We start from the raw sequence: 14,918 nt of genomic DNA, 5'->3' as shown, positions 1-14,918 counted from the left end.
TTTAAACACAATTTTATTGGAACAGTTGAATACCACGTGTCTCAAGACTTTAAACCTGCTGAGTAAATAGGCATTTATCGTAAACAATGAAAGAAATGCTCCTTTTGTGCCGGGCTATGTGTAATGGCATCGACAGTTGGCACAGACTACTAAAAATTCCTTGTAACATTAAAACTAGGACATGGACACCTGAAACTAACACAACATTGTGAATCAACTATATTTCAATAAAAATTTTAAAAAATAGGACACTGAAGTTATTATCGTTAATACAAATGATTAACATTGCTACCACTGATTGAATGCTTAGTATACGGCAAACCCTTGCTAAACACTTTACGTGCGTTTGCTTATCAATGCGTGCTTCCCATTTCTTACATGAGGAGCCTGTGGCTTTTCTGGCTTCTTTACAGTGGAAACTGGGCAATTTGACTCTTGCACTTTATTTCAGTGACTCTGCTTCTATAAGGGCTCTGCTTTGGGGCCATTCGTACTGTACTTGGAGCCTCCCTGTGTGTTGGTGGAGGTGACCTCCTTCCTCTGTGAGTCCAGCTTCAACCCTCTTGTTCCTCAGAAGCTGGAGGTTATGGGGTGGAGTGAAGTCACCCAGAAGTGGGGGCGTCCAAGCTCCGTTCACATCCACAGCTCTGTTCCTGGGATCACAGAGGGGCGACAGGAAAGGGCCAGGGAGGGTGGAGAGCAGCGTGGGGAGTCAGCTGGTGGATCAAGAGGCAAAGGGGTGAGCAGCTCTGATTCCAAGTCACAAATCCCTAGGACCTCACTCCTGTCTGGTCTCCCTGCATTTCCAGCAACGTCAGCGGCTGGAGGACCCGGGGCCTGGACTGGGTCTAGGGAAGGTCATTGTGGCCAGAGAATATTTGGGTGAATGTTGTACCCTTGTTGTGGGATTCATTTGGGAGATGTCCTGCACAGATAAGCATGGCATAAAATACCCAAAGAGGGACTTCCCTGATGGTCCAGTGGTTAAGAATCCACCTTCCAATGCAGGGGACGCGGGTTCCATCCCTGGTTGGGGAACTAAGCCCACCTGCTGCAACTACTGAACCCGCACGTCTCAACTAGAGAGCCCGCATCCTGCAACTACAGAGCCCACATGCTCTGGAGCCTGTGCGCCACAACTAGAGAGAAGCCCATGCACAGCAACGAAAGATCCCACGTGCTGCAACTAAAACCCGACACAGCCAAAAATAAATAAATAAATAAATATTTAAAAAAAAAAAAAAAAACCCAAAGAATCAGGGGGTGGGGTCTGACTCAGAAGGACCGATGGAAAGCGGTAATTATGGGTCGTAGCAAAATGGGCCCCTAGTCTGAAGTCAGGAGTCTGGGGGCTGGGCTGGCTCTGCAGGGCACATGACCTGCCTGGCTCTGGGCCTCAGTTTTCTCGATTATAAAACAACGGGGCTGCGGTAGATTATCTCCGAGGGCAATTCGGATTGATGTATCGGAATATTTGGGAAAGGGGCACTGGGAACGTACTAGGACTACCTGATGGAGAGAGCTGTAATTCCACAGTGTTGTCACGGATGTGATCTCGTTAGCCCTCATGACATCATCTTCCCCACGAAGGTAGGCCAGGCACTGTCGCTCTCATTGCAAAACCGAGGTCTTTTGAGAGGTCCCACCATCGTTTGGAGGCCGAGCCAGGATCCGCTGTTGGGAGCATCGCCCAGCAAAGACTGGATGAGAACTGGGGCGGGGGGCGGGGGGCGGGGGGGGGGGTGAGGTAGGGGCAGGGAGGTGCCCGGCGGCAGGGCCCCAAGTCAGGGTTAGGCTTTACTCTGAGGTTTGGGTTGGAGGCGTAAATTCCTAAGAAAGTGAGAGATTACGGTGTCAGTGGAGAACTCTGGGGAAAGGGGAAGGGTTCCTTGGGTTGGAGGCGTAAATTCCTAAGAAAGTGAGAGATCACGGTGTCAGTGGAGAACTCTGGGGAAAGGGGAAGGGTTCCGGCATCAGACGCTTACCTGCCGGGGTCAGTAAATGCTGCGGCAACCTCAGCGGCTCTCCATTTTGCGAACTGGAACCCAGCATCTGAGTTTGTCCAACACCACCCACCTAAAAAGTAGAGAATCCTGAGCTGGAACCCAGCGAATCTGACTCCAAAGCCCCGAGTCCTTCTACTGTGGTTCGTTTGGGAAAGGCCGGGCGATGGGGGAGGGGGCAGGGGGCCGGCGCTCCTGGGTGTCTGGGTGGGAGTGGTCAGACCCGCGCACGTGGCAGGGCAGATGGATCCGGGCGCCCGCGCTCGGACTGGGTACGAAAGGTTGGCACCTTGGCCCCCCTCCTCCCGCCTCCTCCCGCCTCCTCCCGCCTCCACCCGCCTCCACCCGCCTCCACCCCGGCTCTTCCTGCCCTGAAGTTGCAACACCCCACTCTCCCTTCCCCTCCCACCTCCTCTCTGCTTGACTTTTCTCGGAGTTCTCCGAACTCAGGCTGCAGTGCCGGCCTTCCGGGTTTGAGGTCCCTGGGACCCGGCTGTGATCCGCGCCCCAGTCTCAACCCTCCACTGCCCTGCCCGACGCCCGGGCTCCACTCCGGACCCTGCTCATCCTGGGGCTGTGTCGCTGCCACTGTCGCCTCTGTCCACCACTGCCTGAGCCCTGATGGGGGAGTGAGAGGCCACAGCTGGCCGGACATGGGCCTCCCCACCGTGCCTGGCCTGCTGCTGCCGCTGGTGAGACGGGGGACGGAGGGCGGGGTGGGCTGGCGGGCGAGCGGCGCCTGGGGCGGGAGAGAGCCGAGGGCCTGCGCGGCCTGACCTCAGACACTGCCCCATTCATTCGCTGCCCTGAGTCGGGAGCAAGGGAGGCGTTTGAAAGGCAGGGAGGAAAAGGGGTTCCCGGGCTGCCAGGAAGATGGGGGCAGGTGCCCACGGCGGGGGCGGGGGAGTTTGTTAGGAAACCGAAAGGAGTGGGAGAAAGAAGGTCTGTCCTCTCAAAGTCCAGATGGTTCTGAATTGTGTCTGGCAGGTCAGCATTCTTGGGCCGTGGAGAGGCGAGGCTGCCGGTGAGCCCGGCTGAGCACACCCTGCTGGAGGGCAGGGACTGGACGCCAGCGAAGTGGGGAAACTGAGTCCGGGAGAAGCCCTGGCTTGGGGCTGGTAGCCTTGGGATGCTGTGTGTTGGAGGCATTTGGGAGGGGGATCGGTAGCCGGATAGGGACCCGGCAATGCCGTGGCCTCCCCAGGCCCAGGCCTCCCACCCGGGGGGCACTCTTCACCCTGGATCTGTGGCCACTGTCTGCGGGCCTGACCCTCCTCCCGCTCCTCAGAGCTCTGGACCTGCTCCCCAAGCCCTTCCCACGGACCCAGACAACAGAGCATTTGCTTTCTTCTTCCACAGCGTAGTTTGGGGAAGTTGGTAGACAGTTGTTTTCGTCACTGGAAAATGTCCCTTTCTCTTGCTTCAGGCTTGTTTCAGTGTATCCCTGATCCCCTCCACGTCCTGCAGTCGTCCTGCGCAGAAACCCAGCCCCTCGCCTCCACCTAACTGGGGGCACTGCGTTGGTCACTTTCTTCAGGGTTCCTGCTCTTCCCTGGCCCAACCGCCACTCCCCCCGTCTCTTCCCCCCTCCCCTCCCCCACCTCTCCTCCCCCACCTCTCCTTCCCCCACCATTCCTTCCCCCACCATTCCTTCCCCCACCATTCCTTCCCCCCCCCGCCTCTCCTCCCCCCCCCCCGCCTCTCCTCCTCTCCTCTCCTCCCCCCACCACTCCTCCCCCCACCTCTCCTCCCCCCACCTCTCCTCCCCCCACCACTCCTCCCCCCACCTCTCCTCCCCCCACTCTCCCCCGAAACTCTCCTACCCCGCCCCGCCTCTCCTCCCCCACCTCTTCTTCCCCCACCTCTTCTTCCCCCACCTCTCCTCCTCCCCTCTCCTCCCCCACCTCTCCTCCCCCACCTCTTCTTCCCCCACCTCTCCTCCTCCCCTCTCCTCCCCACCTCTCTTCCCCCACCTCTCCTCCTCCCCTCTCCTCCCCCACCTCTCTTCCCCCCTCCCCTCCCCCACCTCTCCTCCCCCACCTCTCCTTCCCCCACCATTCCTTCCCCCACCATTCCTTCCCCCACCATTCCTTCCCCCCCCGCCTCTCCTCCCCCCCCCCGCCTCTCCTCCTCTCCTCTCCTCCCCCCACCACTCCTCCCCCCACCTCTCCTCCCCCCACCTCTCCTCCCCCCACCACTCCTCCCCCCACCTCTCCTCCCCCCACTCTCCCCCGAAACTCTCCTACCCCGCCCCGCCTCTCCTCCCCCACCTCTTCTTCCCCCACCTCTTCTTCCCCCACCTCTCCTCCTCCCCTCTCCTCCCCCACCTCTCCTCCCCCACCTCTTCTTCCCCCACCTCTCCTCCTCCCCTCTCCTCCCCACCTCTCTTCCCCCACCTCTCCTCCTCCCCTCTCCTCCCCCACCTCTCCTCCCCCCACCTCTCCTCCCCCACCTGTCCTCCCTCCACCTTTCCTCCCCCACCTCTCCTCCCCCCACCTCTCCTCCCCCCAGGGTCTTGTACTGTGTCCCCAAATCATCCCTTTCTCTTCTGTCCTGTCTCCTCAGACTTCTCGAGTCTCCTTTCTGAACCCTTCTCTCCAGTTCCTCCCGCTCCCTCTGCTCTAGTCCACGTTTCTAGACCCTAGTTCCCTGAGCAGCACCCCGCCACCTCCTGTGGCCCCAGGCCCACCTTTCTCTCCTCTGCAGGCTGTCCTTCCCATTGGCTCCCCCTGCTCCCCATCCAGCTGCCCTGCCTTCTCTTGTCTCCTGGCAGTAAATCACCCGGTCCTGTCCTGACTCCCTCAGGGACTAGCTGCCTGGACTTGAGCAGGCTACATAACCCTCATGCCTTGCTTCTTTATCTCTAAGATGGACAGAATCGTCACTACCTTGTAATGTCGTTTTGAAGATGAAATAGATAGATATATATTAAGTATTCCATTCATTTGTGCCTGCTCGGCACTAGATACTCTTTTAGGTGCTGGACTTACAGCAGTGAACAAAAATCTCTGCCTTCACGGAGTCTCTATTCTAGTACAGGAACAGGGTATAGCAAACAGAAAGCACTCAATAAACTTTAGCTTTCCTATTGTTAATAGTATCAGTAGTGGTTGTAATTACTCAGTGGCTTCTGCGTTTGGAAAACAGAGGCACGGGGGGAGGCTGAACAGATAAAGGAACGTGCCTGGGGCTGCAGCTGATCCAGCCCGGGTTGGGGTGTGACAGCTAAGGGACCAAGCTCAGCCTGGAGCTGGAGGGGAAACAGGAGCTGTGCAGTGCTGGGTGAGGCTGTCCACAGGCTTTCCAACTGCCCGCCACTCAATGGGCAATGCAGGGAGCTGTGATTGTGTGGCGGGGGGTGGGGGGCGTGGAGGTGGGGGAAGAATGCAGGAGAGGCTGTAATAGAGCACATAAGATCTTGCTGCTCTCAAGGAGCTGACAGTCTTGGAGCCGAGACAGCTTACAGCAAAAAATGATTTGAGAGCACTCGGGGCGGGGGGGGGGGGGCGGGGAAATGCCCGCAAAAGCATTGCGGTGTGGTGCCCTGGATCACCCATGGGAGGCAGAACCAGGAGGGGTGTGAGTGCCATGCTGCTGCCTTTTCTGCTCAGCGGATCTCAGCTCCAGCGCCCGTGCTCCCTGCAGAGACGCAGAGTCCACAGTCGCCCGTCTCTGACCCAACTGAGAGCACAAGCCACGTATTCACCTCAGCATCCCTGCGGGGCCTGCGCCTCTACCGTGCTCCTTAACTGTTTGTTGAATGAATAAAGGATGGAATGAGGGATGAAATGCCTCATAGAAGAGTGGTTTTGGAGCTGAGATTTAAAGCCACTCACTGGCAGCAGGCTGGAAAGAAAGGGGACGGGTTTGGGGTAGAGCGGAGGAACGGAGAGATGGGATTTTGTGTTGGGGGCTGGTGGTGGCAGGAAGCTGAGCACCTTGGCTGCAGGGGAAGGACCCTGTTGAGGAGCAAGAAGACGCGAGAAAGAGAAAATTGGAGGAAGTGGGGGAAGGGATGGAGAGAGAATCCTGACTGTGGTCCCAGGTAGAGGAATTCATTCATTCATTCATAAATGGTTCTCTCAGGGCTGCTGCGCCTGGGCATGTGTCCAGAATAGCAGTGAGGTACCTCTGCAAGTTCTCATTCAGGGAAAGAGTGACCCATGGAAATGATGTTTGAGGTCCGGCCCCGGAAAGGAAGATTCCCACACCTGTGGGTGCAAGTTGAAGCTTGAATGCAGATAAGAAAGCGTGTAGGATGGATTGGAGCAGGAAAAAGGCGGGAAGACAGTTGCAGTGATCCGGGTGTGAGGCAACCCCTGGACTTGGAAAGGATTGAGAGATGACAGGGGAGGTCTGGCAAGATGGACTACAGACTGGATGGCAGCACAGGAGGGACGGGGGCCTTGAGGAGAGAAGGGTGGCAAAGAGAAGTTGATGGTGTGACATTTGTCCAGGTCAGGAGGTCGATGGATTTCCTTTGGGGCATGTTGAGGGTCTGGAGAATAGCCAAGTGAAGTGGGCATCTAACAGGCTAGAGCAGAGGTTCTCAGACTCACGTCTGCCTTTGTGTCGTTCGTAAGTGACACAAAACCTTCACTCACCAGAGATGCTCAAAAGGAGAGGAAGGCTTGTCAGCCTCTGCTGTGAGGGTGTTTGCGATTGTGCATGTGTGTGGGAAGGAGAGGGGGAACTCTCCCCTGGAGATAAATATATGCCTACAGGGAGGCACTGAGTCCCATCTTCCCACTTTGGTTTTCACTGGCCTTGACTGGAGTGGAAGACAGATAGTCATGAAATCACCCAATCAAACCACATTTATTTCCCACTTCCAGTTCTGGGTGCGGAGGATGAGACATTATCTCTGACCAAAACACTCATTCTCATCTCTCATTGCATCGTTTATGGTCTGTTTGGGGAGATCATATCTACTCACCAGACGTAGTTATGGAAAGAGCCCAAAATAGGTATAGTTTATTCATATTTTTAAAGTTCACAGGGTGGGTGTGTATCTCATGAGCTGGAGTGGGGGGAAGCCTCATTAATGGGGGGCTTCCGGAGAGGGAGGCCGGGCCTCAACTGGGCCTTGGAGGAGAAGCTGTCATGAGCTCCCCAAAGATTTTGACATCAAATGAACACAAGACATTTTAAGTTCAGGAACAGATTAACGCAGGACGGGACAGTGAGGCTGCGGAATGGGAGCTAGACCACAGGGTCGCCCTGCTGTCCGCTCCTCCGCCCCCAAGCTGCGGCCCCAGCACAGGAAGTCACACTTAAAAGCCTCCCTAGGCGGAAGTTATGGGGGAGTTGGAGGGGTGCTGGGCCACCCCTTCAACTGTCTCTCCACAGGCACCCCAGCTTCCTGCGCTTCCCCTGCTCCAGGCCACAGGCACTCAGGCTGCCTGGGGTCTGGGCGCTCAGAGTTCACCTCCTATTTCCGCTGTTTTGCTGCAAGATGCAGCGGCTGAGCACTGGAGCCAGCCAGTGCCAAGGAATGGTGCCTGCTGGCTCCTGGGGTCGGAGTGGGCTGGCTCGGGGGGCTGCTGGGGACTGGGGGGGGACGCGGGGAAATGGTGCTGCCTGTCTTGCATCCCGTCTTGCTCTCTACCTCCCGGAACTGGGTGCTCAGGGCTCTGGAGTTTTGCCTTTGCTGTCAGTGGGCTTGTGGGAGGGGGATGTGGAGCCTCAGAACTGGCCACATTTCCTAAGGATTGTTTGAGGACCCCAGGGAGGTGCCCAAGCCCAACCCAGCTGGCCAGAACCAGTGAGGCTGTGGGAAGGCAGTGAACCCGGGTGGGAGGGCAGCCTTGGTTTGCTCCCTTCTGGAACTGGGAAGTGTCAGGGGGGCTCACGTGAGAAGCCAGGGAAAGGACAAACCCGCAGAGAGACTGGCTGAACCCGGAGGAGGAGCCTGGGCGGGGCTGGGTCTGAAGGAAGGATGCTGAGGGGTGGGAAGGAGCTGAGTGGCCCTCAGGGAGGGGCGGGTAGTGACCTGATGGGAGGAAGCAAGGGGTCGGGCCGAGACTTCCCTTTGGGATGGAATGGGATAGGGAGCCATTTCCCGAAAAAGTGGGCCAAGAGGGACTGAGGCCCATTGCCTGGCTCCTGGGAAGAGGAGGGGAGGAAAGCGGGCTCTGAGTGGGGATTGGAAGGAGAGACTGGCCCACAGGAGGAAGGGATCGGATCGGGTCCCAATTGCGGGCTGGTCCCTTCAGCCGTTCTGCTGACTCATGACCCTTGAGGAGCTGGGGAAGCTGCTGGTTCCCTCTCCCTCCCCTAGATTCCCTCCCTCCCCTGGCCTGAGTCACCGGGCAGAGCTGCTGGGAAAAGATTTCCCTTTCCCGGATCTGACTTAACCCCCAAGGTGCTGGAGCTGGCGGTGGGAGGCACGTGGCCTGAGAAGGTGCCTCTCCCTCCTTCCCGGGAAGGACCCCCCCACACACACACAACCCGCCGCCGTTCTTTTCCCTGATGCCGTCTCTGCCGGTTGGCTCTGCTGCCAGCCGCCTGGATGGAATTCCAAGCGCCAGTGACCTTAGGTGCTGTGAGCACTTCTTCGGGGAAAGGAACCACACTTTCAGGACTGGGAAGTCTTTCCCATAAACACTCCACACTTTTCCTGTTGCTCTGGAAGCCTCAGCCCTGTTCTCAGGGGAGGTGGCACGGCGCTGGAGTGGCCAGGCAAGGGTGCTGCCCCTGGGTGGGGAGGGCGCCCTACGCCCCTGGGGGCTGGCAGCTGGGTTTCTGAGTGTGGCTTCCCCTGTCTGGGGCGGGGGCGGGGGCTTGGGCTTCCGGACCGCTGCAGCGACACCTAGCGGGGGACTGGGGCGTGACCTGCCTACAGCCTTGGGCTGCCAGGCCCTCCTGTCCTGGGCTGGGGTTTCTGGGATCTGATTAGCCTGTTGCTCCCAAAGTTTAACATCCTTGGAGGACATCCTCTTCTCTTCACATAAGGCGGCCTTTATAGCAGAGAAAACAAAATCAAGGCCCAGGGAAGGCCAGGAAGAGGCTGGTAGGAGGTGAAACAGCAAAGTCTGGGTTGGAGCTCAACACAGCCTCCTGGCCGTGCCGTCCCTGCTCTGAAGCCAGGGCTGGGCGAGTGATTCCGGGGCGGGGGGGCCGGCCTGGGCCCGGCCTGGGGCCGGAAAACAGGCTCCCGGGACACCCCGCTGGGCAGAGGGCAGAGGGACTCCCTGGCACGCCCTCAGCTCCTGGCTCGGTGGTCTCTGAGCCAGATCCCCAGCCTCCAGCCGGCTCCGATTGCAGGTAACCTCCATGCCTGTGCCCACTCCCGCCCCACCTAAGCCTCACCACCTTTCTACCCCCATCCTTGACCCCGAACTTTCCCTTTTTCTCCGCTCCCCATTTGCCCTGGCCAACCTGGGGTATTCGTGCAGGTTTACTGGTGGAAGGGGATGCAGCACGGAGTCTGAGGGCAGGATCCTGAGTGAGGTTTTGGTACAGATTTACAAAGAAACCCTTCCTTTGGTTTCTACCCGCTGTCCAGGAATGGTCCCCACAGGGACATCACTCACCTCCACTCCAATGTGATGTTACAAAAAACCTTTTTAATGGCATAACGTAATTCAGGAAAGTGCACAGATTCTAACTGTTCACCTCCGTGAATGTGCACAAAGTGAATACACTGTGAACGCAGCACCCAGATGGAGAAACGCCACCCCAACCTTTAGGGCTACTCGTCGGAAGGAAGGGCCTGTTCCCAACCCAAAAAACTCCTTGAACATCTGCCCTGTGTCCAGCACTAATAGCTGCTTTGGGGAAATAAGGCTAAGATACAGCCCGTGCCTGGAGTTTACCAGCCTTGAGTTGGAAGGACAGAAATGAATACACAGGACAACCAGAGAACAGTTAAGATGGCACAGTGCCGACAGCCTAGGCTTGGAGGAGAACGTGGCGTGTGAGCGGGAGTGGCCTGGGGAGACTATTCCGCTGAGAAAAGACGAGCTGGGAAGGCTTTAGACTCGCTCCCTGTTGAGACCCCACCCCTCCCTCTCCTGACGGGGCCTCCTCCATCTGACTCTTCCCCAGGTGCTCCGGGCTCTGTTGGTGGATGTGTACCCCGCGGGGATTCATGGGCTGGTCCCTCACCCTGGGGACCGGGAGAAGAGAGAGAGTTCGTGTCCCCAAGGGAAATATAGCCACCCTCAAAATAATTCCATTTGCTGCACAAAGTGCCACAAAGGTAGGAGAAAGGGATAACCGTGGAACTCCTCAGTTAGGGGGACCTGCTTCTTCCTTTCCTTTTTCCAGATGTTCCAGAACGCGGGGTCCCTGATTTGGCTGCCTCTCCAGGGCTCGGACTTTATCCCTCCTTTCCTCTCCCAGGGACTTCGGGGAGGTACCCGGGCCGTCCTGGGGCTGGGGTTCCGGGCTGCAGCCTAACCCCGACCCCCCAATCACAGGCACCTACCTGTACAATGATTGTCCGGGCCCGGGGCTGGACACGGACTGCAGGGTATGTGCCCGCGGCACCTTTACCGCTTCGGAGAACCACCTCAGACAATGCCTGAGCTGCTCCAAGTGCCGGAAAGGTGAGTCTCAGCAGGGGGCAGGGCTCTAAACCGACTGGGTCAGGTGGGTGTTCAGAGGGGTGTGCGCGTCTTGTCTCCAGGGCAAGGTACGAAGCTGTGCTGCTGCGGGTGGGCAGGGATGCGTGTGCACAAGTGAACGAATGCATGGGTGTGAGCGTGCGTTACTCAGAGAGACACACCCGGTGGGGACAGTGGGAGCTCATACCCCATCTACTCCCCTCACCAGAAATGTACCAGGTGGAGATTGCTCCTTGTGCAGTGGACCAGGATACCGTGTGTGGCTGTAGGAAGAACCAGTATCGGAAGTATTGGAGTGAAACTCTCTTCCAGTGTCTGAACTGCAGCCTCTGCCCCAACGGCACGGTGCACCACTCCTGTGAGCATGGCCCTCCCGGCCCGGCTGGTCACGCCGTCTTCGGAGGGCGCTCTCCAGCTTGCTGTACCCCTGCCCCTCCTGGTTCTCCCTCCGGCCCCTCGAGGTGCTGGGCCATCCTCCTTCAGCTGTGCCGCATCTCTCCCTACAGGCAAGGAGAGACAGGACACCATCTGCAACTGCCACGTGGGGTTCTTTCTAAGAGATGCTGAGTGCGTCTCCTGTGCTCAGTGAGTACTTCTGCCGGCTGCTGGGCACTGGATCGGGACGGGAGGGGGGCACTGGGGGAGGGGCTCTGGCTCCTCCAGGCTGTTTGGATGGGAGACACTTCATGTCAAGATACCGGCCAGTCCTCCCTGCCCCCAGCTTTTTCCTAAAATCTCATGAAGTCTCTGTGGATAGAGGCGCATACCGCAAGGACTTGAAGTTCTTTTTAGACTTTCAGATGTTTTTGGGAAGACGTTCAGATTCTTGGGCAACAGGCCCTCTACTATGGATTCTAGGAATACACTTTTACATCTCTGAAATCATACTGCATCTTACAACAGTTGACGGTGTATCGTGGTTCAGTTGGCACCTGCGCATGTGTGTGTGTGTGTGTGTGTGTGTGTGTGTGTGTGTGTGTGTGTAGGATGTAAATTGTGATGTCTCTGATTATTGATCTTAGGTTTAATGCAGTATGCACTTTCCTCCCCAGTCCCTTTGACCACACCTCCTCACTCCTTCTGGCTCTGCAGAGGCTGTTCTTGCACACTTGCTTGCAAAGAGGAAACTGAGGGTTCTAAAGTTGAATTGCCCTGGGTTTACATCTCAGGCTAGGCACGTATTGGCTGTGTGAGCTTGGGCAAGTGACTTAACATCTCTGAGCCTTAGTTGTTTTTACCTTTAAAGTAAGGATAATGACATCAGGTTGGCAAAGTTGTAAGAACCACAAAAAAGAGCCACAGAGTGTCTGACAAGAAACTATGTTCTTTTTCCCACTAGTCTCTTCCCCTTAAAAGCACTTCTACACCCCTTCCATGTGGTTCTCACCATGAGCTTGTGAGGTGGGCAAAATGACCTCTCCCTGCTTTCAGATTCCTGCTGAGAACTCACCTCCTCAAGTTCCTTCTAGGACCCCTGATGTGGTTCTCATTAGTCCATGCTGCCCAGTGCCAGCTCCAGAATGGGAAGATGCGCTTGTTCTAGAGTGTTCTCTGGCTGCCCCCAGCAAGATGTGTTTTTAATGGTTCACATGCATGCTAGACGCCCCTCTCAAAGTTAGGTGTCATCAGCAGTGTCATCTAGAGAAAAAGCTCTTTAACCTCTTTTTTTCACTGGATTCTCATCAGTAAAACAGTGATAAAATAACAATTCAATGACAGCATTTACCGAGGGCTTACTATATGTCAGGCATAATTATCTCACTTAATCCTCAATCTTGACAGTGGGTAGGATCCCTGTTTTACTGATGAGGAGACTGAGGCTTACAGGTGAAGTGATTTGCCTGGAGTCATACTGCTAGCCAATGAATGGGGCTGGAATTTATACCTGACTCTGACTGCTTTTAACTCTTTCTCTACATAGCTTCTTCAAGATCAAATCCAGCTCTAAAATGAAACGATTTGGGGATTAACTAATGTTTCTTTCCTCCGCATCAAGTCCCAAGATAGGATTAATTTCCATTATATCAAGAGATGGCTAAAATATTTGTAAAGCCAAGAATTTCCAACAATCTGTGTGGTTTTCTTATTTTTCTTTTTTTCCCTTTATTCCTCTTATGGTGGGCCCCTGCTCACCAGCACTCTCTCTTCTTTTAGCTGTAAGAACACGGAGTGCGAGAAGTTATGTCCAGCTCTACCTGTAACTAGTAACAACTCTCAGGACCCAGGTGAGGAGAATTGTCCTGGTGCCCATGCCCGTAGACCCTTTCCTAGTCATGCCCCTCCCCACCCATCCCACCCTGCTACCCCCAGAGCCCCTCTCCTCTGACCACAATCTGCTCTGTTTCCAGGCACCACAGTACTGTTGCCCCTGGTGATCATCTTTGGTCTTGGCCTGGCATCCTTCCTCCTCGTTGTTTTAGCATGCCGATACCAGCGGTGGAAGCCCAAGTTCTACTCCATCAGTGAGTGGCGCCTTTGGGAAGGGAAAGGGCAGGGCGCTGGTAGGAATGCAGGAGGAGGCTTCAGAGGAGGCGGGAGGGAGGAATGCACAGGCATGGAGGGAGATGAGGAGTGTCCCCTTAGTTCGCTGGCAAGGACCCCACTGGCACGAGGTGGTCTTGGACGGCTGGTGAGAGCTCATACTGCATCAGTAGCTCTCTCGTCCCTGGGGCCACATAGGCCCTGAAGCATGTCACCACAAGTACCCACCGCCAGCCCCATGATGGGCGCCAGGGTTGAGAGAGGAAGTGAAATCTGTGACGCTTTGTCTCTTTTTTCTCAGTTTGTGGGCAGTCGGCTCCTGTAAAGGAGGTAAGATTAAACCGGGGAACTACTCTCAGTCTTCCCTGACTGTCCATTGTCATCTTGTAACACCCAAATCACCCGGAATCACCCTTCGTCCTGCGGCTCCCCTGATTCCCTCTAGCCCCAACTCCCATCCAGAATCCAGAAGACGGAGGGCTGGGGCTGTTTTTCCTCTTCCCCGCTAATGCTGTGCCTTCTCTCTCTCTCAGGGGGAGCCAGAGCCCCTGGCCTCGGCCCCAAGCTTCAGTCCCATCCCGAGCTTCAGTCCTGCCTCCAGTCCCACCTTCACCCCCTGTGACTCCCTGTGGTCCAACTTCAGAGTCACATCACTCCCCAGAGAGATGGCCCCGCCCCACCAAAGGGCTGGCCCCATCCTCCCTGCGCCTCCAGCCTCCACCCCCGTCCCCACCCCTGTGCAGAAGTGGGAGGCCAGCGCCCACGGCGCCCCCAGCGCCCCCGCTCCGCTCGCAGATGGTGAGTTCCTCATTCATCCCCGCAGGGAACCCCGGCCGGGGAGGCGGGTGGGCGGGGCGCCCGGGGCGAGTGGGCGTGGGCCGGGCGGGGAGGGCCGCCGCTCCGGGCTCACCGCGCCGCCTCCCTGCAGCCGACCCCGCGACACTGTACGCCGTGGTGGATGGCGTGCCCCCGTTGCGCTGGAAGGAGTTCGTGCGGCGCCTGGGGCTGAGTGATCACGAAATCGAGCGGCTGGAGCTGCAGAACTCACGCTGCCTGCGCGAGGCGCAGTACAGCATGCTGGCGGCCTGGCGGCGGCGCACCCCACGGCGCGAGGCCACGCTGGAGCTGCTGGGCCGCGTACTCCGCGACATGGACCTGCTCGGCTGCCTGGAGGACATCGAGGAAGCGCTGGGCGGCCCCGCCCCCATCGCGCCCGAGCCCCGCCTTCCCCGATGAGGCCACGCCCCGGCCCCTGCGGGCAGCCCTGAGACGGCTGCTTCCTGCCCCAGGCAGCCTGGAAGGACTTGCGAGATGCCCTCTGGACCCCCGTTTTTCTGGAGGGGAAGGGTCTTGGCGGAGCAGGCATGATCTGGCAGCCACTTAACCTGGTGCTACTCCCTCAGTGTATATAGCCTTTCTCAGCTGCCTGAGCACTGCCAGCGGGTGAGCTGTGGGTAGTGTGTGTGTCAGAGTGTGTGTGTCTGTGTGATGTGGAGTGTGTGTACTCGTGAGAGAGGCTGAGTGTGCCAGGAGCCCAGACGGTGGCTGCGGGGATGAGGGGCGCCATGCCTCATTGCCCATTTTGGACTTGGAGAACCCAGCAAGGCTGCTTGGGGGCCCCTGGTTGGTCCCTGAGCCTGTTTCACAGTAGATAAGCAATCTTTGTATCCATTATGTACACTAATAGAACCTTTGTCCCCCTGCCTGGACAAGCACACAGAGTAAGCTGAAGTGTCCCAAGGCAGGGGAGGCACAGAACGAAGGGCCCTCCCGCCGGAACTGTGGACTTTTGTAAATACACTAAAAGCCCGGAATTAAAGCTCCGCTCCTGGAGGGAGGGACCTTTCTGCGTGGTGCGTGTGGA

General features: G+C 57.2%; 1 protein-coding gene and 1 long non-coding RNA gene across 3 annotated transcripts; one reads left to right on the top strand and one right to left on the bottom strand.

Annotated features, from left to right (window-relative positions):
• LOC132499028 (uncharacterized) lies at nt 1–2,298 on the bottom strand. Its single transcript, XR_009533821.1, has 3 exons — nt 1,986–2,298; nt 1,510–1,674; nt 1–716 (listed from the first exon to the last, which is right to left on the bottom strand). It is a non-coding gene; the product is annotated as an uncharacterized LOC132499028 (long non-coding RNA).
• On the top strand, nt 2,296–14,889 carry TNFRSF1A (TNF receptor superfamily member 1A). Of its 2 annotated transcripts, XM_060113339.1 has the most exons (10): nt 2,296–2,695; nt 10,053–10,206; nt 10,427–10,555; nt 10,782–10,931; nt 11,080–11,158; nt 12,728–12,798; nt 12,922–13,035; nt 13,356–13,384; nt 13,588–13,852; nt 13,983–14,889. In XM_060113339.1, the coding sequence occupies exons 1-10, from the start codon at nt 2,657–2,659 to the stop codon at nt 14,288–14,290; spliced, it is 1,338 nt and encodes a 445-aa protein (XP_059969322.1). In that variant the 5' UTR covers nt 2,296–2,656; the 3' UTR covers nt 14,291–14,889. The 2 variants fall into 2 exon arrangements, with proteins under 2 accessions (XP_059969322.1, XP_059969323.1); XM_060113340.1 differs by lacking the exon at nt 10,053–10,206 and having other exon boundaries at nt 2,298–2,695.
• The last annotated feature ends 29 nt before the right edge of the window (nt 14,890–14,918 follow it).

The sequence above is a fragment of the Mesoplodon densirostris genome, chromosome 11 (genome assembly GCF_025265405.1).
Source record: "Mesoplodon densirostris isolate mMesDen1 chromosome 11, mMesDen1 primary haplotype, whole genome shotgun sequence".
Lineage (NCBI taxonomy): Eukaryota > Metazoa > Chordata > Mammalia > Artiodactyla > Ziphiidae > Mesoplodon > Mesoplodon densirostris.
The sequence above is the reverse complement of the archived record's forward strand: the minus strand, read 5'-3'. Positions and strand labels throughout refer to the sequence as shown.

Coding starts and splice junctions, on each gene's coding strand:
- TNFRSF1A (XM_060113339.1), top strand. CDS start 2,657: ATGGGCCTCCCCACCGTGCCTGGCCTGCTGCTGCCGCTG. Junction 10,207..10,426: donor CTGCACAAAGTGCCACAAAG/GTAGGAGAAAGG, acceptor CCCCAATCACAG/GCACCTACCTGTACAATGAT. Junction 13,385..13,587: donor AGTCGGCTCCTGTAAAGGAG/GTAAGATTAAAC, acceptor TCTCTCTCTCAG/GGGGAGCCAGAGCCCCTGGC.